Source organism: Martes martes (genome assembly GCF_963455335.1).
Source record: "Martes martes genome assembly, chromosome: 12".
NCBI classification, from domain to species: domain Eukaryota; kingdom Metazoa; phylum Chordata; class Mammalia; order Carnivora; family Mustelidae; genus Martes; species Martes martes.
This window is the reverse complement of record NC_137900.1, coordinates 90,094,533-90,115,650: the sequence shown is the minus strand read 5'-3', so window position 1 is coordinate 90,115,650 and position 21,118 is coordinate 90,094,533. Positions and strand designations below refer to the sequence as shown.

At 55.6% G+C, this 21,118-nt stretch overlaps 1 protein-coding gene across 1 annotated transcript in view; it reads right to left on the bottom strand.

Moving 5' to 3' along the window:
• Positions 1 to 909: 909 nt before the first annotated feature.
• PRRX2 (paired related homeobox 2) overlaps positions 910 to 21,118 on the bottom strand; it is a gene marked incomplete at its 5' end in the record, with an annotated part of 42,839 nt that continues 22,630 nt past the window's right edge. Inside the window, 4 exon segments of the mRNA XM_080820285.1 lie at positions 910 to 1,342; positions 2,003 to 2,181; positions 2,830 to 2,991; positions 2,993 to 3,018. Coding sequence (XP_080676411.1) covers positions 1,207 to 1,342; positions 2,003 to 2,181; positions 2,830 to 2,991; positions 2,993 to 3,018 — 503 coding nt within the window. The 3' untranslated portion in view covers positions 910 to 1,206.

Below are 21,118 nucleotides of genomic sequence, written 5' to 3'. Positions count from 1 at the left end.
GCATCGGGGTGTGACCCTTGTGTCACAACGAGGGCCATCACCAGGAGGGGCTGGTCATCTTTATGCCCTCTGGGGGTCAGGGAGTGCTGTGCTACTTGTTGGGGACTGGCTGAGGTCACTATTGGCAGAAATGACTCTGAACTTCCCCGGAGGATATGCCCCGCAGAAGAGGCTGGAGCGGGGGGTGCAGAAGGGGCTGGCTACAACCACTGCCTTCACCCTGGTTTCCTGCAAAGTCCTGTCATTAGCTGGCGGTATGTGTGTCCTCTGTCACCCGCAGGTATCATCTGCAAAAAGGTGGGTGGACTTGGGTAAGGTCTTCCAGTGTCCTTGGCTGTTAGGACCACTCCTCTGTCCTTTGAAGCTGCAGGGGACCTCCACTATGCGCCCCTACTTCCCGGGTCATTTGCCTAGGCCCCAGGAGTGTCCCACACTTTCTGCATGCCCAGAGATAAGAGGCTGAATTCCAGCATCTGCCCTCCACCCACAGTCCGGCCAGCCCAGGGATCCATGGTCACCCACCCTGCCCCCAACCATAGGGCAGAGGGGACACTCTCTGCCAAGACAGGGGAAGGGATCTGCCCAGAGTCAGACAGCGGGGTTTCTCCCAAACGCCTAGGTGCCCGTTGGGGTCCAGGGCAGGCCTCTGTCCTCCGACCCAACTCCCCACCCGTGGGGCTCTGCTGGATGATGGAGGGATTCATTCGTAAGAAGGCTCAGACATGAGGGCATCTGGCTTTGGCATGGTGGCTGGTCTGAGCTGGGCCCAGGCCATCCTCATGAGGGCTGCAGGCCGGAGCAGGGCCCGAGAAGGCCGTCCACTCAATTGCTTTGCTGATCTTATCCGCCTTCCCTCAAACTTTTTGGGGCTTAAAGGGTTTTTTTGTTTTGTTTTGTTTTTTATTTCTTAAAGAAAAAAGCTTTTCGGTTTTAATACACAAAATAAATGTAGTCCTTGATGGGCTCCTTCTCCATCTCTGGCCCAACCCCTCCAAAGGTCATGGGCCAAGGTCTCCCACGGCTGTAGACAAAGGGCTCCCGGCATCTCAGCAGCCTCTTGGGCCCAGCAGTCTGGACTGGAGAGAGGGGCCAGGAGAGCCCAATCAGCCTGCCCTGGAGACAGCGGACGGGAGAAGGTCACTTTCATGTCTGCCCTCTTGGCTGGTGTTAGACCAGGGAGGCAGCGGGGTCCTGGGGGGCCGGTCATCAGTTCACCGTGGGCACCTGGCTGTGGTGTAGGCTGAACTCCTTGGCCTTGAGACGGAGGCTGGCGATACTGTTGGCCATGTTGACTCCTTGGGCCGCAGGGCCTGGGCCTCCAGGGCTGTAGGGTGGCACCGTGCTGGGGGGCGACAGAAGGCACAAGGACATGTGGCTCTGACCACTTCCGGCTGACCACTTCCGGCTGCCAGGCCTGGACCCCAGCCTCTGGTTCTTCTGCCTCCCCTCCTCCCTTGACTCTCCTGGGAAGCCCTCCCCCCAGGGGCCGGGCATGTCTGGGGCTGCAGGCTCTGGGGAGGAGTCAGAAACAAGCACAGACCCCACTGGACACGGAGCCCCCCTCCCTGGGTCCTGTTCACCCTCAGTACCCGGGCAGGGCCAGGCACACAGCGGGATGGGGGAGGAGGGAACACACACCTGTTCGGAAAGATGCCTCTGGGTGGGTCTCCCTAGGTAAGGACAGGGCGGGAGAGCTGGCCACCATGGGCATCATAGGGATTCTGACCCCACGGGCCCACCTGCTGGATCTCGCCTCGCACAAGACCAGGGCTCCAGCAGAGCGCCTCACACAAGCACTCGTGTGCACACGTGCTCACAATCATGCAACTCACGCACACACACCTACACTCATGAGCACACACACACTGGCCCACGCACCACTCCGCAGACCCGGGCTTCAGCGGCGCCTGGGCACGGATCACAGCTCTGGCGGATCCTGGGAGGGGGCGGGGACTCCTAGGGCTCCGCCCCCTCCTGGCCGGACGGGGGTTCCTGCTCTCACCTGTAGGGGGACGAGGCTGTCCAGGAAAGATAATCGGGACTCAGGGCGGTGGGCCGGGGAGCCACGGGCTGCTCGATGGCGGCCTCCTGGCTGTAGGACTTGAGCAGGGAGGCGGAGCGGTTGGCCAGCATGGCCCTCTCGTTTCGGCGGAACTTGGCCCGGCGGTTCTGAAACCAGACCTGGGGGGCAGGGGAGGGGTGTTGAACCGCGTGCAGCAGGAGGCAAAGGGGACCCACGTCCTTTCGGATGCAGTGCGTGCCCGCTCCGCCACCAGCTGTGGGCTGGCAGCTTCCCCTCTCTGGGCCTCGGTTTCCTCATCTGTAAAACGGGGATGACTCTACCGCGGGGTAAGTGAGCGTGGGAGAAAGGGCGAGGGAACGCACGGAGGAATGAGGGTACGAGCACTTCGCTGTTACAAGGTTGTAACTGGAGAGGGGCGTGCTGAGCACTGGGCCCAGAGCTGGCACAGAGCGGCCCTTAACACTTTAACGCGACTTTTTTGTATCAAAACCTTTCACGGCCAGGCACTGCTCTAAGTAAGCGCTTGGCAAATCTGTTAACTCCTTTAATTCTCCTAAGAACCCTATAAAAGAGACCCACGTGGTCCTCACTTTCCAGGGAGGCACTTTCAACGCAGAGAGGTTAAGTAACCCGCTAAGGCCACAAGTGGCCGGGCTTGGATTTGAACCTGAGCCCTCCCGGCCTCGGATGCTCCTGCCCTTAAAGGCCTCCCCTCCGCAGAGCCTCTGGAGCCCCGAGTGAGAGGTGGCTGCACGCTCCCACGTGCTATGGGCTACCCGTCCCCCCGCCAGGTGCGCATCGCTCACCTGCACACGCGCCTCGCTGAGGTTGACGCGCCGGGCCAGCTCCTCGCGCACAAAGGCGTCGGGGTAGTGCGTGCGCTCGAACACGCGCTCCAGCGCCTGCAGCTGGCTGCTGTTGAACGTGGTGCGGTTCCGCCGCTGCTTCTTCTTCCGCTTGGCGGTGCCCGCCGCGCCCCGGGCTGGGACATTCACCTGCGGAGAGACCAAGGGCAGCAGGTGGGTGGGTGGCTCACCCAGGGGGTCACGACTCGGGCACTGGCTTGGCAATTTGCACTGGGTGCTCTCCTCGCGCTCTCCCCACGGCTGGATGGACGGTCCGGCCCCGAGAGCAGGAGCAGATCCCTGGAGTTCACACCTTCCTTCATCCCTTCCACACATATTAACTGAGCAGCTACTGTGTGGTAGGGCCGGGCCGGTAGCGAAGAGCTGAGCAGACCCGGGGAGGTAGGACCCAGAATAAGAGGTCCAGTGATGTGGGACCAAGGGACACCCAGGGTGCAGGAGGTATACTCTTCTGCCAGGCTATGGGAGACAATCGGGAGGAGCTCCTCAGAGGAGGTGGTGCTTGAAGTGGGTTTTGATGGATGTACAGGAATTTTCCAATCAGATCAGAGGGAGGGAGAGAAGGGCATTAGAGGCAACGCACAAGAGGTGGGAATGACCAGGGGGTGAACAGCCATTATTGCCACATTTCCATTTTATTGAGGGGCGGAACTGGACTTGACTGTTTTTCCGCAAGGGCCCAGTTCATTGCCCACTCCTCCAGGGAGCCCTCCTGACCACCTGAGATCCCCTGCTACACTCCCCCCCACCCCAGCGCAGCACCACCAAACTCAGCACTTCCTTGTGCCTCTGATTTTATTAAAAATGTATATTTTAATAACCAAGTAATATCACTGCTTGTCACTGTAACAGATTCAAATACCAGAGAAGGGTCAGCAGTAAAACAAAACACTCCCCTCTCCCCAGCTCCACTCCCACACTTTACGAGATGACAAATGTACATTTAAAAAATTTACAAGCATGAGATCATGCTGAACACCTCGGTGCTTCAACTTGCCTGTTCCTCGATAATATTCCAGACACCATTCTGCCTTGGCACGACAAACATAACCCTCTTTATGTGGATTGTTCCCCCACACTCTATTTTCTCTCATGTTCCCTCCCTCCACCTGGCGGAACTTATTTTTTATTTTTATTTTTTAAGATTTTATTTATTTATCCAAGAGTGGGGGGGGAGAGAAAGAGAAAGAGAAAGAGAGAGAGAAAGAGAGAGAGATCACTAGCACTTGGGAGGGTCAGAGGGAGAAGCAGACTCCTGGCTGAGCAGGGGCCCAACACGGGACTCGATTCCAGGACCCCGGGATCATGACCTGAGCCGAAGGCAGACGCTTAACCCACTGAGCCACCCAGGCGCCCGGAACTTATTTTTTAAAGCAGTTTTTGTTTTATCCTTCCAGCATAGCTTTTTGCAAATATAAGAAAATATGTATAATATTTTCTCTCTTCTATCAAAAAGTAGTATAGCACGTACAGCTCCACACCTCACTTTTTCCCACTTAGCAGGAGAATCCTCCATCCAGTGCACAGAAATCATCCACACTCCCCAAGCACTCGGCGGGGGACTGCTCCGTGGTTTATCCCCCTGGAGCCCTATTGACAGGCACCTGGCACGTTTCCAATCTTTTGCCACTAAAAGAATGCCACGACGAAGAACCACACGCAGACATGATTTTCTATTTTTTGCCAGCGCATGTTTGGGACAGATTCCTAGAAGCGGGATTGCTGGGCCAGTGAGAAAAATGCTAGAGGTGGCCAGAGTCCCCCATAAGGCTTCCCACCAGCGGTGTATGGGAAGGCCTGTTTTGCTCAGTTTGGACCACAGAACATATTGCCCACCTTTTGGAGTTAAGTCCATACCTTGGATTTTTGCTTTCCCAGTTACATGTTCCCTTAACACACACAATGCTGGGTATTTGCTCTCCTGAGCTTCTAGAACATTCCAGGCCCAACGATGAATACCACTCGATCCCTGTTTTCAAAGATGCTCCCACGTTAGCAGGATTTATTGACTCTCGAGCAACCAACGGATTGGATTTGAGGCTGAAGCTTTCCATGAGACTGGTGGATACTGATTGTGGGAGGCGAAGTGGTCCTGCACAGGGCAGTGCCTGGAAAAATGTGACCTTACAGCTGGGTTTGGATGGGTAGTTCTCAATGGAGGACAATCTTGCCTCCAGGGGACACCTGACAGTGTCTGGAGACATTTCTTTTTTCTTTCTTTCTTTTTTTTTTTTTTTAAGATTTTATTTATTTATTTGACAGACAGAGATCACAAGTACGCAGAGAGGCAGGCAGAGAGAGAGGAGGAAGCAGGCTCCCCGCTGAGCAGAGAGCCGGATGCGGGACTCGATCCTAGGACCTTGAGATCATGACCTGAGCCGAAGGCAGAGGCTCAACCCACTGAGCCACCCAGGCACCCTGGAGACATTTCTGATGGTCAGGACTGGGGGTAGGAGGTGCTACGGGGGTTGAACGGGTAGAGGCTTGGGCCGCTGATACACAGGACGAGGACAGGCCCGCACACCAAAGAATTATCTCGTTCACGGCGCTGGTCTAGCAGGACGTTCAGGATGGTTGCAAACGCAGGAGTCACATGTGGGGGCGGGGGGTGGCCGGGAACATGAGTGGCCCCAAGGGAGCCGCCTCGTCCCCTGGCCGGGCTCCAGCCTTCTCTCCTCACCCCTCTCCTCCAAGAAAAGGCGAAGATGGATGAGAATGTCTGGTGCCTGCAAATGTCTCTCTGCCCCACATCCCTGTCCCCTGGAGCGGCAAGAAAGCTAAACCAAAAACAAGGGCCCACGAGCTGAAAACCGGGTGGCGATCAATAGCCCTAAAGCAGGATGGAAGTTTCTGGAACACCAGCCATCCCAGAGATGATTTCCGCCCCCCCCCCCTCAGGCAATGCTGTTTGGGCACACACCCAACGCAGGAGGCATTTCAGCCAAAAAAGGAGACTTTTTCGAGAAGTTTCTGAGCAATTCAAAACGGAGGGTGTTTAAATGAAAACCATTTTGCAGCCTTGGCCCCGCCAAGTGGGCGCCGGAAGAAACTCGGCTCTTTCACCAGTTAAACTGTGTGGTTACTTGGAGCCGAAACCCTCACGCGAAGGCATTTAGCGCCGGGCCCCCCCAGCAACCCCAGGCCTCCCACACCAACCCCAGCTGGTCTCCTCGAGGGTCTGGGGTCTGCTGTCTCCGGGGTCACATCAAGGCAGCTCCGATGGGGCAAGGCTCGGCAAAAGCTGGTTCGGCCCACGAGCGGTGCCAAGCGTCGCCCAGGCTGCCACCCACCGAATCTCTGCCCCCGCCCTATGAGGTGTTACCCCACTGCACACACAGGGAAACTGAGGCCAAGGTTGTCCCTCTGGGTTGGAATTCCTGTTGGTCAGAAGGCTCCGCCGGCCGCGGCAGTGAGGGTCTCCTCCCTCGCCCACCTTGTTCCTAGGGAAGGTGACACAGGGGTCTGTCGCCATCTCAGTCCTGGCTCTAGGAGGCCTGCAGGCTCACGGCACCTCCCTGGTGCGGAAATGCCCCTGGATCTCCAGCCTGGCCTGGCGGAGGGGAGGGGTGGGGGAAGACATAAGTATGTCTGTCCATCGGTCCATCGGCACCTCTGTTCCAAAGGAAGAGCTCCCCCCTGGGAGCTGTGAGGGACAATGGCTTGCCCAAAGTCCCATGAAGTTCCTACGAGGGTGCCCAGAGCAGAGGAATTGCTTCATAAACGGTCACTGTCCTTAGCAATGTTGTTCTTTTTTTTTTTTTTATTTTTTTTTTTAAAGATTTCATTTATTTATTTGACAGAGATCACAAGTCGGCGGAGAGGCACGCAGAGAGAGGAGGAAGCAAGCTCCCCGCTGAACAGAGAGCCCGATGCGGGGCTCGATCCCAGGACCCTGAGATCATGACCCGAGCTGAAGGCAGAGGATTTAACCCACTGAGCCACCCAGGCGCCCCAGCATTGTTGCTCTGTGCAAGCGGCTTCGTGCCCGAGGTCAAGGGTGTTTCTCCCCAGGCCCTTCCGTCCCCGCTGCAGGCAGAGGCTGAGAAGCGCCGAGGTTGAGGACACCTCAAGCAGCATCCTGCAGACTCGAACCCACAGGCTGGCCTCTGCTCCCCAGTGGATGTGCTGGATATTTGTGACCTGAAGCTCCCGCGTCCCCTCCTGAGACACCGATCGTGGCGGGCGCGTGTGTCCCCCAGGGAGGGGGCTCCGCGCTGTGACTTCCAAGCACTTGGAAAAGAAAGTAATACTCACTAAGCCTCCGGCCAGCGATTGCTGGGGCCCCCGCTCTTTCCAAGTCAGGCTGTGCCCCAAACCTCCTTTTGTTCAGTAAAAGTCCACTTTTCTCCGGGGTTCAGAATTAAGCCTGAACCCGCCTGCGTTTACACGGGCTGCCCTGGTGCCATTGCCATTGCCATTACGGAGCGGGATCGGGGGAGAGAGACACGTCTTCGGATGGGGTTGGGGGAGGAGGCCTGCCACGCTCTCTCTCCCTTAAAACCAAATTACTTCGTCCCCGATTACATTACGATACAAAAAAAAAAAAAAATGACTTGTGCACAGTTTTCTGCCATTAAATTATTTCACACGTACCATTTATTTGGCTGAATGCGGGCCAAAGACATTTAAAAACTCTGCTCTCGGCCAACTGATCGAGTGTTCTGGCTCCTCTCCCCTGCACCCATGGTTTTTCTTATTCCGTGTAATTTAAGGGTCTAAACAGTCTGGAGGGAATTAACTGCAAATTCTTCCTAAGACAAATAAACCCAGCCTCTTCGTTTCTGCCTTTCTCGAGCTGTTGAGAGACGCTCTCTGTTTGTTTTTGCTTCAAAAAGTCAGTTTGCGCCTGACCCCGGGGCCGTGGCGAGCTCCAACCCAAATAAATAACTTTTATTAATTAGCATTTATTCTGACCAAATAAGCAGCCCCTCTCCCCCCTTCCAATGTGATCTCTGCCAACACGTTCACAAAAATAAACAGCGGGTCCCCAGGACCTTGATGTGGATTTAACAAATTAACACCGGGGCCTTCGTCAGAGGAGCTCGGAGCGGCAGAAATATTTACAGCCAGGGAAGTCTGAGGAAGGAAGTGGAGGTGGAGAGCCCGGAGGGGCCTGCAAAGGCTTTGGCCCCCACTCCCAGGTCTCCTGGAAGAGATGAGGGTTCCTTGGAAGGAGCCCTGGTTCTCCTTCGTTGGGCTCCAGCAGATTCTGGAAACTGCCCTGAGCGGTCAAGGGCCACTAGGAGGCGCTGAGGGTAATCTCTCGCCTCCTTGAGGGAGAAGGGAAAGGCAGGACTGCCCAGCGGTTAAGGAGGAAAGAGCCCCCCACCCCACCCCGCCCCGCCCCGGCCCCGGCCCGGCCCCGGCCCAGGCATCTCACTGAAAAATGGGAACAACAAGGAATTCCTCATTAACCCAACACGGGGGCTCTTAGCCTGATTTTACAGATAAGGAAACTGAGGCTCCCAGGGTCAAGGAACATGCCAAAGCCGTATCCGACTAAGAAAGGTCGGTGCTGGGCGCCTGGGTGGCTCAGTGGGTTAAGCCTCTGCCTTCGGCTCGGGTCATGATCTCAGGGTCCTGGGATCAAGCCCCGCATCGGGCTCCCTGCTCCGCGGGGAGCCTGCTTCCTCCTATCTCTCTCTCTCTCTCTCTGCCTGCCTATCTGCCTGCTCGTGATCTCTATCTAATAAATAAATAAAATTAAAAAAAGAAAAAAAAAAGGCCGGGCTGGGATTTGAACCTGCAGATGGGCACAGAGCCCAGGCTCTTAGCCCCCCTTGGTGTGGGGCCGCCGTTCCTCTTGCAGGGGGATTTCTGAGGGTCTCTCCAGGGGCTTAGGGTGGATGATACACCCAGGAGGAGGGGGACTGAAGTCCGCAGAGGTGTTTCCGGAGCTGGGTGGGGTGCGTGCTGGAGCTCCCGGGCACACAAGCTAGGGTCTGGAGGAGCATGCAGGAGGGAAAGGCGCGCAGGCTGCCCAGCGTGTGAGATTTTCCAGGGCAGGGCCAGGGTCAGGCACAGCACTGAGTCAGGCCAGCAACGTTAGAAGGAAGAAAGGAAGGAGTGACAGGAGGAAGGAGGAGAAGCATGGTCCCTGGAGCCCTTCCCGAGGCGGCCACCCCACTCCAGCCAGGATCCCACGCAAGGGACGTAAGAGCTGGTTTCATGTCCAGCCAAGCTGGCCTTGGTCCCGGACACTGAGCGACGGGGCCTAAGACACAAAAGAGGGGCTCAGGTCCTCTGGGGAGATCCCACGGGCAGACTTCCGAGCATCACCTCCCTGGAGGCCCCCCACAGTCTCAAGAGGGGAAGACAGGGCTGTCTCTGACCTAGAGAGAAGACCGGGAGAAGCCCAGAGAGGGGCCGGGACCTACCCAGGGTCACACAGCAAAGAAAGCCCACCCTCCTGGCCCGTTCTTTTCTTGATACATCCCTGGTAGCCAGTTGCCAGAGAAAACGGGAAGAGGAGGTAGCTCCAGCCCCCAGCCCAGCCCTGGGCATGGTGAACACAACAGAAGGGCGGAACCTTTCTCTAGAGGGCCTTTCTGGCTCTATCCATCGGATGGGCCCGGTCCTCGGGAAGTCTCAGGGCTGCTGTCCTGGGTTTGCGGCCTCCTTGAGGTTGGTACTCAAATTGGACATACACACCTCTCACTTGTGGACCCCTGTGTATACCGTTCCTGGGCTCGCAATCCCTCCTCTCTCCTTCCCTGACTCACCTTCATGTCTCAGCAGAATGTCACCTCCTTCAGGGAGCCATCTCAGACTCCCTGTTGTAGCTGTGTCACACTGTAGAGTAAATGTGGGGTCACGGGTCCAACAGGGCCTGGAACTTACTATTTTTTTTTTGTCCCTCTGGAACCCATCACAGGGCCTGGCTTAAGGTAAAAACTTCACAAATATTTTTTGAGTGTTGAGTAAATGAATGAGTGAACAGCCTGGGACTCTCATGTCCAGACTCCCCTCCCTGCCCCCAGGCCAGTAACCAGTGACAGAGGGGCCGAAGCAGGCTTGGGCTTACCGTGGAGTCTGGAGGAGGCTGGAGTCTGGGGGAGGCTCCCAAAGATCCCCTAGAAACCTCAGCAGAGTCCTAGAGGTACAGCTGCCATGCATCTGGGTCTCTCTGGGGTCTGGAGCCTGTCCCTTCCATGCACAAAGGCCACGATGTGCTGCGAACACTTCCGGAGGACGACCAGACCCCTCTGAAAACCCAGTGGAGAGGCCTGGGCACCAAAGGGATCTGCCTTTCCAGACAATGTGAGCTCCTACCCACCTCAGGGCCTTTGCCCAAGCTGTTGCCCCTACTTGGGGCACTGCACCATTTCTGCCTGACACTGGCTTACGCAGTTTTAAGTCTGAGCCTAAATTCCCTGCCCTGAGAAGTTTTCCCAGCCCCCAGACCAGGTCAGATCTCCTCCTAATAGGCTCCTGGGCCCTCTCCCTCGCCCACACATCTGTAATGAGGTCGTTTTTCTCTTTTGGGTTACCTACTTTGTGCTTGTCTCTCCCATTTAACCCAGCCTAGGAAGGCAGGGACTGGGTTTGCCTTGTCATCTGTGTATCCCCAGGACTGGGCAAGAAGTTTGGTTTCAGAAATCTTTCTGAATGGGTGATTAGATAAAGGAAGGAATGTCTCATTCCAGAAAACAATGGGAAGTCCCAACACCCAAAGCCAGTTTGCCTTCCCCTCCGAAAGGCCAGACATTGGTTACTTAGATGTGACACCCAAAGGACACGCAATTAAAGAAAGCAAGATGACGCGGACTTCATCAAAATTCAAACTTTGGTTAGCACCGTCAAGGAAGTGAAAAGAATCCTATGTTCTGTCAGGGGCTTGTATTTAGAAGATCTTAAGAACGCTTAAACTCAACAATAAAAAGACAAGTCATCCAATTAAAATTGAGCAAAGGATCGGGGTACCCCGGGTGGCTCAGTCAGTTAAGCGTCTGACTCTTGATTTTGGCTCAGATCACGATCTCAAGGTCTTGGGATCGAGCCCCTTGTTGGGCTCCGCGCTCAGCCGCAGAGTCTGCTCCAGATTCTCTCCCTCTCCCTCTGCCCCTCCCCTAGCTCGCGCACTCTCTCTTGATCAAACAAGTAAAATAAATCTTTAAAAAAAAAAAAAATGAGCAAAGGATCTGAATAGACATTTTTCCAAACAAATAAATGGCCCACGGGCATGCGGAAAGATGTTCACCGTTAGTCATCAGGGAAATGCAAATTGAAACCACAATGAGACACCACTTCACACCCAGGCTCCCATCGAAAGACAGATAACAAGTGTGGGCAAGTGTTTGGAGAAATGGGAACCTTCCTGCACCACTGGTGGGAACAAAAGATGGTGTAGCCACTCGGAAAAAGAATCTGACAGGTCTTCGAAATGGTAAACACAGAGTGACAATCTGACCCGGTAGTTCCACTCACAGGTATATCCCAAGAGGAGTGAGACACAGAGACACACAAAAGCTTGCACACGAATGACCGTTACTCATAACAGCCCAAACCTGGAAAAAACCCAAATGTCCATCAGCTGATGAATGGGTAAACAAACCGAGGTCTGTCCACACAAGGGAATGCTTTTTGACTGTAAAAAGGAATTAAGTGCTGATTCATGCTATGACATGGACGAACCCTTAAAAACACTACTTATGTTTAAAAATATTATGCTGAGTGGAAGAAGTCCGTGCTATCCGTGAAAGGCTGCATAATGGATGATTCTAATTTTAAGAAATGTCCAGGGGCGCCTGGGTGGCTCAGTCGGTTAAACGTCTGCCTTTGGCTCAGGTCATGATCCCGGGGGGCCTGGAATCGAGCCCCAGTTTGGGCTCACTGCTCGGCGGGGAGCCTGCTTCTCCCTTCCCTCTCTCTCTGCCTGCCTCTCTGCCTACTTGTGATCGCTCTCTCTCTCTCTCTGTCAAATAAATAAATAAAACCTCAAAAAAAAAAAAAAAAAAGAAAGAAAGAAAGAAAAAGATAAAGAAATGTCCAGAAAAAGTAAACCTACAGAGAGAGATCAGTGGTTGCTAAGGCCTGGGGGTGGGGAAGGAAGGAGGATGCACAATCGAATATATTAAAAATCACTGAAGTGCACACTTCAAATGGTATGTGAATTACATCTCAATAAATTGTCCTGTAAGAAGAAGTACAGGAAAAAGGGGGGGGGGAGCAGAGAGAGCCTCTGGGATCCGCAGAGAACGACAAGGAAAGGAGCCCCCCTGAGCTGGGGTGAGGGGACCCTGGGAGAAGCCTTTGAAAAATGGGGTCATTGGGCCCAATGGGGGGAGCAGAGACAAAGCTACTGGGCAGAGAATATCTGTGTCCTATTCTCAGGCAGAGAAAAGGGCCAGGAGGTCAAGGCCAGCTCAAAGGCTCTGGGTTTCCAGAGCCTCCCCTCGTGTCCCCCCGCAAGGCTTCTGGGTTCCAGGGCCTGACCGCCTCTGGCTTCAGCAGCCCAAGAGCCCGAGTGTTCAAACTTCCAGGCTCCTCTGGCCACATCTGCGTCAGCCAGCCTTCTCCGCTCCCCAGGCCCCGAAACCACCTCCAGAAAGTGGGGGCACCTGGCTAAAGTGGGGCCCAAGGGGGGGGAATGGGAGCCGGGGAGTCATTCAGCAGGGAGAAGGGCAGCCCTCGGCTCAGAATTTGGTCTGAGAAGGAGGTTAGCCTCTGTCCGTCTGGTTTGAATCTAAGGTTGGTGGCCAAATGCCAAATTTATTGTAAGACCTACATTTTAATAAGGAGTTGGTATTTGGAGGAAAGCTGCCCTCGTTAACCATTTCCAGGCCAGGGCGAAGTCGCTGCTCCAGGCCCAGTGTGGGGTTTCGCCTCCCAGCGAAGAGCCCGAGGGCCTCTCGAGGCCTGGAGTCAGCACCTGCTGGGAGTCAGGGTGGACGCTCGTGGCTAGGAAGAGAGATGTTCTCACTTCCCATAGCTTGGTTCTGCAGCCAACCCGCCGAGGCTCTGGGGTTCAAGCCCGTGACTCCTGTCTTCTCAAGGACTCAGACCTGAGGGGACCTTACAGCCCCTGATTTTTGCAGATTGGGAAAGAGGCATGAGGTGGGGGGGGGGCACTGACCTGGCCAAGGGCTCCCAGCAAGGCGGTGGGATCCCAAGTTCTACCCAAGACAGTCCCACCCTGAGGATACACGTTTGCCTCCTCTCTGCTCCCTCAGGGCCGGGGTTGGGGTTCGGGTGGGGGACTTAGGAGCTGACCCCTGACCCAGCAATTGGGCATGCCCGGGGGCAGTGGGGGACAGGCAACCAGCAGCCCACCCAGAGAGCAAATGACTGCTTTCCCCTCCCCCTCCCCCTTGGGCCCTCAGTTCCACCATCTGTGCAATGGGGCGACAACAGGGACTATTCCTCCCCATCAGGGTGGCACAGAGAGGACAGAACCGTCCGGGGCTTTCCTGAGAACGTGCTAAACACGGCGGGACTTTACACAGACAACCGTTCTCCGCACTAGTGTTCTTCCCAGCCGAAACCCAGGTCCTGGCTCACTGGTCCTTCCCCTCTTTCTCCGGTGAGCCCCTTGCGGAATCTGAGGAATTCTGTGGGCTCTTCCCCTAGAAAAACACAGGTGCACGCACAATTTCACGTGGAACTCTGGGTGATTCATAGACTCGCCGAGTCCTGTCCACGGACCCCACCCTGCACAGTCAGCTTCATGGAAAGTCAAGTTTCTTTGGCCCCAGAAGAACCTGTCCCTCTGGGGGGCCCCAGGGCCCCCCCCCAGCCAGCAGCCAAGGCCGAGGCCAAGGCTATGGACCCCTCCTCCGGGGCTCTCGGAACCCTGGATTTGGGACCACGCTGCGCTCCCCGAGAGGCTGACCTTTCAAGTGTCGCTGGAGGGTTTTTATGACCCACTTGTGAGTTCCGGCCACACTGGAAAATGTGTTTGAGGCTCAGCTCCGAGGAGCTCCCAGGGCCTCCTGGAGTGTTCAAGCCTGTCTCCTCACCACAGCTGGGCCTGTGGGTGAGGAAAGAGGACACCTCCCCCGCCTTTTCTTTTCTTTTCTTTTCTTTTCTTTTCTTTTTTCTTTCTTTCTTTTTCTTTCTTTCTTTCTTTCTTTCTTTCTTTCTTTCTTTCTTTCTTTCTTTCTTTCTTTTTTTTTTCCTATTTGGCTTCCATTTACTCAGCTTTATTACGTGCCTGGCACTGGGTTAGAAAGTCCTGCCTTCTGAAATGGGGACGGCACCGTCATTAAGCCTTGTTCTCAGTGGGGGAGAGTGGGGGACAGTGAGGTTCAGAGAGGTGAAGTAACTGACCCAGGTCGCACAGCCAGGCTGTCTGTCCCCAAATCCGCCCGTTGGTCTCTGGAGGAAAGCGGCTCTGGTTAACCATTTCTAGACGAGGGTGGGGGATGGGGGGGTGGGGGGGTGGTGGGGGGGTGGGGGGGTGGGGGCGGTGGGGTGGGTGGTGGGGGGGGTGGGGGTGGGGGGGGGTGAAGGCGCTACTAAGGGCCCAGGTGGCTTTTCTCTCCTGCTGTAGAGCCCCGAGGGCCTCCTGGATTCTGACTGGAACAAGCTGATCCCTCTGCCCACACTCACTCCCCCTCACGGGCCCTGGTGCCCTCGAGGCTGACGATCCCCTGCCGTGTGTCTGTGTCGGCCTGTCTGCATCCACCGCTCCCACCAGCAGCGGGCACACTCAGAACCGGGGCCCAGAGCCATTTGTGACACCACTAGCGTGTTCCTGCTCACACCAACCCTGACTCTAGAAAGTCCTCTGCTGTGGTGAGCCGTAATCCATGTCCCTGTGGGTCCCTGCCATTGTCTGGGGGCCCTTCTCCAGAAGGGCCGCTAACACTGGAAGGCGGTTCTTCAGGCATGACTCTGGGAACCTGCCGGCCCCTCTCGTCTCCCCTGGGCTGCCCGGGGGTGGGACCGGCACCAGATCTTCCTAATTTCTCACAGGGCTGTCCACTGGCAGTTCGCCTCAGAACTTCTGGGAAGCTTATTAAAAATGGACATTCCCAGGGGCGTCGGGGCAGCTCCGTCGGTTAAACGTCTGCCTTCAGCTCAGGGTCCTGGGATCGCGCCCTAAGTCAGTTTCCCTGCTCAGTAGGGAGTCTGCTTGTCCCTCTCTCTCTGCCCCTACCCCCTGCTCACGTGCTTGCTTTCAAATAAAGAAATAACATCTTTAAAAAGAAAGGAAGGAAGGAAAGAAAGAAAGACATTCCCATCCCATCCCACAGGATTCCAGTCCCGCAGTGGGCTTCAGGACCGCAAAGCAGGAATGACCCAGCTGGACAGAAAAAAATGCCAGTTCCTGCTTTAGCTCCGCCCGGTTCCATGCGGTCGCCGCTACCCTACCCGTAGCCTCTAAATTTGCATTGATTCGAAGGGTGACCTATAAATCCCGTTCCTCGGTCCGCCTGGCCGCATTTCAAGGGTTTAGGAGCCACGCGTGGCTAGTGGCTCCCGCACCGGACAGCACAGACAGGGAACAGTCACCATCACAGAAAGTCATATCACATGGAGCTGCTCTAGATTTCCAGGTTTTCTTCTCTCTCTCTCTCTCTCTCTCTTTTTAAAAGATGTCATTTATTTACTTGACACAGAGATAGAACACAAGCCGAGGGAGCCACAAGCAGAGGGAGAGGGAGAAGCAGGCTCCCCACTGAGCAGGGAGTCCCATGCGGGGCTCAATCCCAGGACCCTAAGATGAGGACTTGACCTGAAGGCAGCCACTTAACTGGCTGAGCCACCCAGGCGTCCCTTCGTCTTCTTTTTTTTTAATGGAGAGGGAACAACCACAGTAAGGATCAGCACTGAAGGACGTTTGAGAGGAGAAAAATCATCCCTAAATCCCACCATGTCGACATATCTGTTTTTTTATTCTGTTTATTTTATTATCTGTATTTTTATTTTGCGGACTTTTTGGCCCATGTCCACATGTATCCAGCTTGCATGTGAGTCCACTTAGAGTGTGCATGAGAATCATTTCCTTTTTTGGATGGGACATTGATGAAAAGGCCGGGATTTTAAGATCAGACATACCTGGGGACAGCATGTATGGGTGCACAGGTTGTGCACTGCACAACTCCAAGGGCACCATCCCCACAGATTGTACTGTAGCTGGTGCCCCCTCTAGTTATGCAGTGAGCAACCCTTTAGACCATACCTGCTTTCTGGAAATAGCTGCATTCAATTTCTGGCTTCACATTGCACCAGCTACATGAGTCCTGTGGACAAGCGGCTTCACCTCTCTGAGTCTGGTTTCCTCAACTATAAATGGGGACAGCAGTACCTAAAGTGCTTAGGCAATGTCTGGCACCTAAGAAGCACTTGAGTCACTTTGCTATTATGCTGGTGACTATTACGACCTTACGATTTTTTAAAAGATTGTATTTATTTTATTTGATATAGAGATAGAGTGAGAACACAAGTGGGGCGGGGCGTGGGGCAGAGGGAGAAGTAGTGTTCCCGTTGAGCAGGGAGCCTGATGTGGGGCTCGATCCCAGGGCCCCAGGATCACGACCTGAGCTGAAGGCAGACAGTTCACCGACTGAGCCACCCAGGCATCCCTCTACCTCACAATTTCATGGGGGCAGATTCAGTGAGATAAGGCAGGTAAAGTGCCCTTTGCTGGCAGTGGCATAGCCCAGGGCTGAGCACGGGTTGCTTGATACTCGCTTAATCTCCTCCCTCTTCGACAGGATCCATCCATCTGTGCCTCACGTCACCTAGTGGGGACACCAAAACCGCTTAACTCTTCATTCCCCTCTTAGGGGACATTTTAGGTTCTTTACAGTTTTTCTCTATTTCCAAACCCCGCCTACTTCAGGGGAAGTTCTCACAGCCGGAGCCTCCTCTCTGTCAGGACCTTCCAGCTCTTTCTGGCCACCTCGACAGCCAGAACAGGCTCCCCACACAACTGTGAAGGCCGGTTCTCCCAGCACACTGGCTAAGAGCTGGACTTTGGAATCAGCCTGCCCAGGTTCAAATCCCAGCTTCACTGCTGTGTGACCCCGAGTATGTTACAACCTTTCTGTGCTTCGGTTTCCCATCTAGCAAATGGAGAAAATAATATATCCCTCACAGAGCTGGGATGAGGACTAAGTGAGTTAATGTATATAAAATTCTTAGAACAGTGCCTGGGACCTCGTTAGTGCTGAATCACGTTAGCCACTCGTGTGTTCATTTCGAGTCAGATGGGTCTAGGTTTGAGTCCCAGACTTGCATGTAGTGGCTGTGCAACCTTTTGGCAAGTTGCTTAACCTCTCTGAACCTCATGTTTGTATCTGTGGCGTGGAGACTTTGGTTACTGAGAGGCACACTCTCAATAGTTGTAAGACACCTTTTCCCCAGAGCCAGTGCAAACACACGCTCACACACACACCCACACACAGAACAGGGGCTGCCCTGAAGCCGTCCCAGGAGTCTGTCCTTCATGGATGCTTCCAGAGAAGCTGGGCTGGATTCAGCAGGAAGCCCTGCCAGTCACGGACTGAACTTGTCTAGTCTCGGCACCTGACACACAGTAGGTGCTCAATAAATACTGAAATAAAAAATATATGACCAGCTGAAGGCATGAATGCTTGAATGTATGAATGGAATTTGGGTCCCAGGGGAGGTAATCCCAATTCTGTGCCCATCCAAATACGTGAAGACTTTTATGCACTACAGATTGGGATACATATTACAAGATTTCCCACTTTCCTGACCCTACTATCCGTAGAAGCTTAATTTATTTATGTTTCCCTAAATTTAGGGGCGGAGCATGATTCAGAGAAATCCCTTTTCCAAAGGGAAAGGCTTCAACCTAGCTTTGCCCACACTCAAGGTCAAAGGAACAGGGGCATCATTCTTCTCATAGGGGAGGTGGGTCGTGGGGGGCTGCAGCCACGTCTGTCTGCCCTGAAAGGCGAGGGATGGTGGGACTGGACTGGAGGGGCAGGCAGCTGGTTATCCCGATGTCCTCTCCAATGGGGTCCAGCATCCTCCCTTCCTAAAATGTGGGTACCACTTTGTTCCTTGAGCCTCCAAATGCAAAGGAGATGTGATCCAGAGCCCAAAGTTTAACCTCCGGAGTCCGACAGCCTGGGTTGGCATCCCACCTCCCAGCTCTGTGACCTTGAGCTCATCACTGCTCCTCTCTGGGCCTCCGTTTCTTCATGAGCCATGTGATGTGTTCCAACAGGATGAGGGAGCAGCCCCTGCAGCACTGGCCAATGGCCAGAGCTTTGGCCCTCTAGGTGTCACCCCCTCCACGCCATCCAGAGCCCCTGGAGATGGTGCAGGAGTCCCCACCCCACAGACACCTAAAGGGGATCGTCTTTCAGGGTTCACGTGTATGAAGCTGACTCTCCCTTCCCCTACTCAGCATCCCAGCTCCCCACTTCCAGAACAAGGAAGGCTGCAAAGCCAGGAACATCCACTCTTTCCACATATCTTCAAAGGTTTTCTATGAAGCACTCTTCCCACAAGTCCGGGAAGGATTGCAAACCAAGCAGACCACCCCAAACCCCAAGGCCCTGGGTGAGGCCGCCTCTTCTGCAGCGGGACTGGGTTGGCTCAGACGGACACCGCCACCGTGTTCCGTGCTTCCTCTCTGCTCTCAGCGTGGCCTCCATCTTCCCACCCCCCAACCCCCATCTTCCTCAACCCTGCTGCCGGGAGGGGTCCTCTCCTGCTGGGAGCGTTCGATGCCAGGGCGCTCCTGGGAGCCTGGAAGCCAGTGCGGTGTGGGTGTGACCGACAGCTCAGCTCCCTTGCTCACCAAAGGACCTCAGCGGAGGCCGGCGGAGCAGGGGGTAGGAGATGGGGGGGGGGGGGAAGGAGGTGGTCCGGAAGAGCAGGGCACCCCAAGCTGCCCCGGAGGTGGGGGAGGGGCAAGGGCCTGACTCACAGCCTGGGCTGAAGACCACCCTGTGGTTGACCCAGACTGGGTGCCAAGCTGCTCCGGGCCTCAAAGAAATCTTTGTGTTTACCCCGGTGGGTGAAAAAGCCCCCTGGCGAATCCACGCGTTTAAAAGTCGCCAACCCTTACATTTCCTTCGCCCCATTTCCTGCTCCCCTCCCCCCTACTCTGGCATTTCTCAGTACGGCCCAAACTCCTCATCTTAGGGGAAGCTCTGACTCAGAACTTTAAAAAATCTTACACACCAACTTAAGAAAACAAACTTGGGGGTGGGGGCGGGAAGAGTCCCCGGTCTCTGCGGAGTGGGGGGTGGGGGCTGGGCTTTCCGAGAAGCCATCATTCCCTCCTGGGGATCGGGCCAGCGGGCTGGGCGGACCCCACCCGGGGAAGCCCTGCGTCCCCGGGGGTCGCTTTCCCCGCCCGGCGGGGCGCGTCGGCTCTCGGCTGCCGGGTGGGGCCCGGGGTCGCCGGTGCGCACCCGCGGGTCGCGGGTCGCCCCGAAAGCAAGGGGGGTGCCCGGCCCGGCGCGCCAGCCGCCGCCCGCCCCGCCCGGCCATGTGCGCGCCAGCCCGTGCGTGCGAGCGCGCCGCGCCGGTGGCGGCCAGAGCGGCGCCGCGGCACATCTGGTTCCAGGCGAGCCCCTGGCGCCTGCCTCGCCGCAGACCCGCGGCCCAGACACACAGACGTTAATAGATCGGCGCGCCCAGCCCCGCGCGGCCCGCGCCCGCCGCCGCCAAGCTGCTCAGTGGGAGTGCAAGGCGGCCGCCCGCGCGGGAGGGGTGGGCGCGGGGCGCGCGGGGGCCGGGGCGCTGCGCCCGCCCTCCCCCTCCCCTTGCAGCCGCCCCGCTGCCCTCCGGCTCCCACACCTCCCTCCCACCTCCGCCCCCCAGCCTCCGCTAGGTCCCGGCTTGGAACCACGACTGCCTTTGCCCGTCCCGGGAAGCCAAGTTCACGGAAATCCACCCCCCACCTCCTTCCCAGTTGGCGACAGGCATTGCCCGCTAGCTCGGCGCGCACGGCGAAGCCAAGCAAGCGCTGGGCTGGGCGCGGCGAGGGCGCAGCGCAGCTCCGCGCCCGATGGCCCTAGGAGACAAGACGCTGCTGCCATCGCCCGCCCGTTTCACAGTCAGGGAGACTGAGGCCGGAGCGGTCACTCGCCCCACGTCACCCAGCGAGAAGGCAACAGGGCTGGCCTTCAACGGGGCGGTTGGACTCCAGCATTCCTGCCCACCCCCAGGCAGATCGGCACCGGGTTTTGCCCCCTCCTCAACTCCTAACGCACACACTCAGAGCCCAAAGTCACCTAAAATCGGTGGCAACACAGGCCCTTACCTGGGGCGCGCCCCTTCCCCCCCACCCCGCTCCCCTCCCTAGAGAACCTCTCCTCAGCTTCGCCCCAGATCCTTTAGTTGAGGTCCTCCGACCCACGCACCTGGAGGCGGGGAGGCTTCTGGGGACTCCCCAGCAATCTGGGTAGATTCTTTCTCTTGGCAAGGTTCCAAGACAGCCCCTCATTCAGAATTTGCCCCGGGAACGGAAGGGTGCACTCCAGGCCCACTCTTGCTCTGGGAACCATGGGAACCGCTCTGCTTTGGAACCTCCTTTTTTTTTTTTTTTTAAATTATTCAAGGGTGTATGACACGACATACTCTTGTTTTTTTTTTTTTTTAAGATTGTATTTATTTATTTGACAGAGAGAGAGATCACAAGTAGGCAGAGAGTCAGGCAGAGAGTGGGGGGAGAAGCAGGCTCCCTGCTGAGCAGAGAGCCCAATGCGGGGTTGGATCTCAAGACCCAGGGATCATGACCTGAGCGGAAGGCAGAGGTTTTAACCCACTGAGCCACCCAGGCGCCCCTACTTTTGCTTTTGAAAGGAAGTTATGATCTTTAGAAACTGTCCAGATTCTGGGTTAAAGGATCTCCATCTGAGTGGGCTAAAGTGGGTCAGTGAGTGGTCATGGGTTTCTCTTGGACTTTATACATGCATACATACATATATACACACACACTATGCCTTTAGCCTCTAGGGGTAAGCACGTGTGCTTGCAAATTGCAAGTAATTTGCTGGCTCCAGGTTAAATTTTAGCATCCCCCCGCCCCTCGGAGGGGACTTTATAAGAAAACGGACCCACATCAAAGTACCACACTTGCCCTTAAACGAGGAGAATAGTTTTGGTTTTTTTTTTTCTGAGCTGCTCACACCACGGAGGAGTTCTGTTCAGAACTTTCCTGTTAATACCCTCTGAATTCACTTGGGGGGCTTGTTAACCTGGGGCATCAGAAATTCTGGGTTTTAGAACAAAACCACTTTTAAAAAAGTTCCCAGGCTGAAGGTAATAGGCTCTGTAATGGCTTTGGTGAATG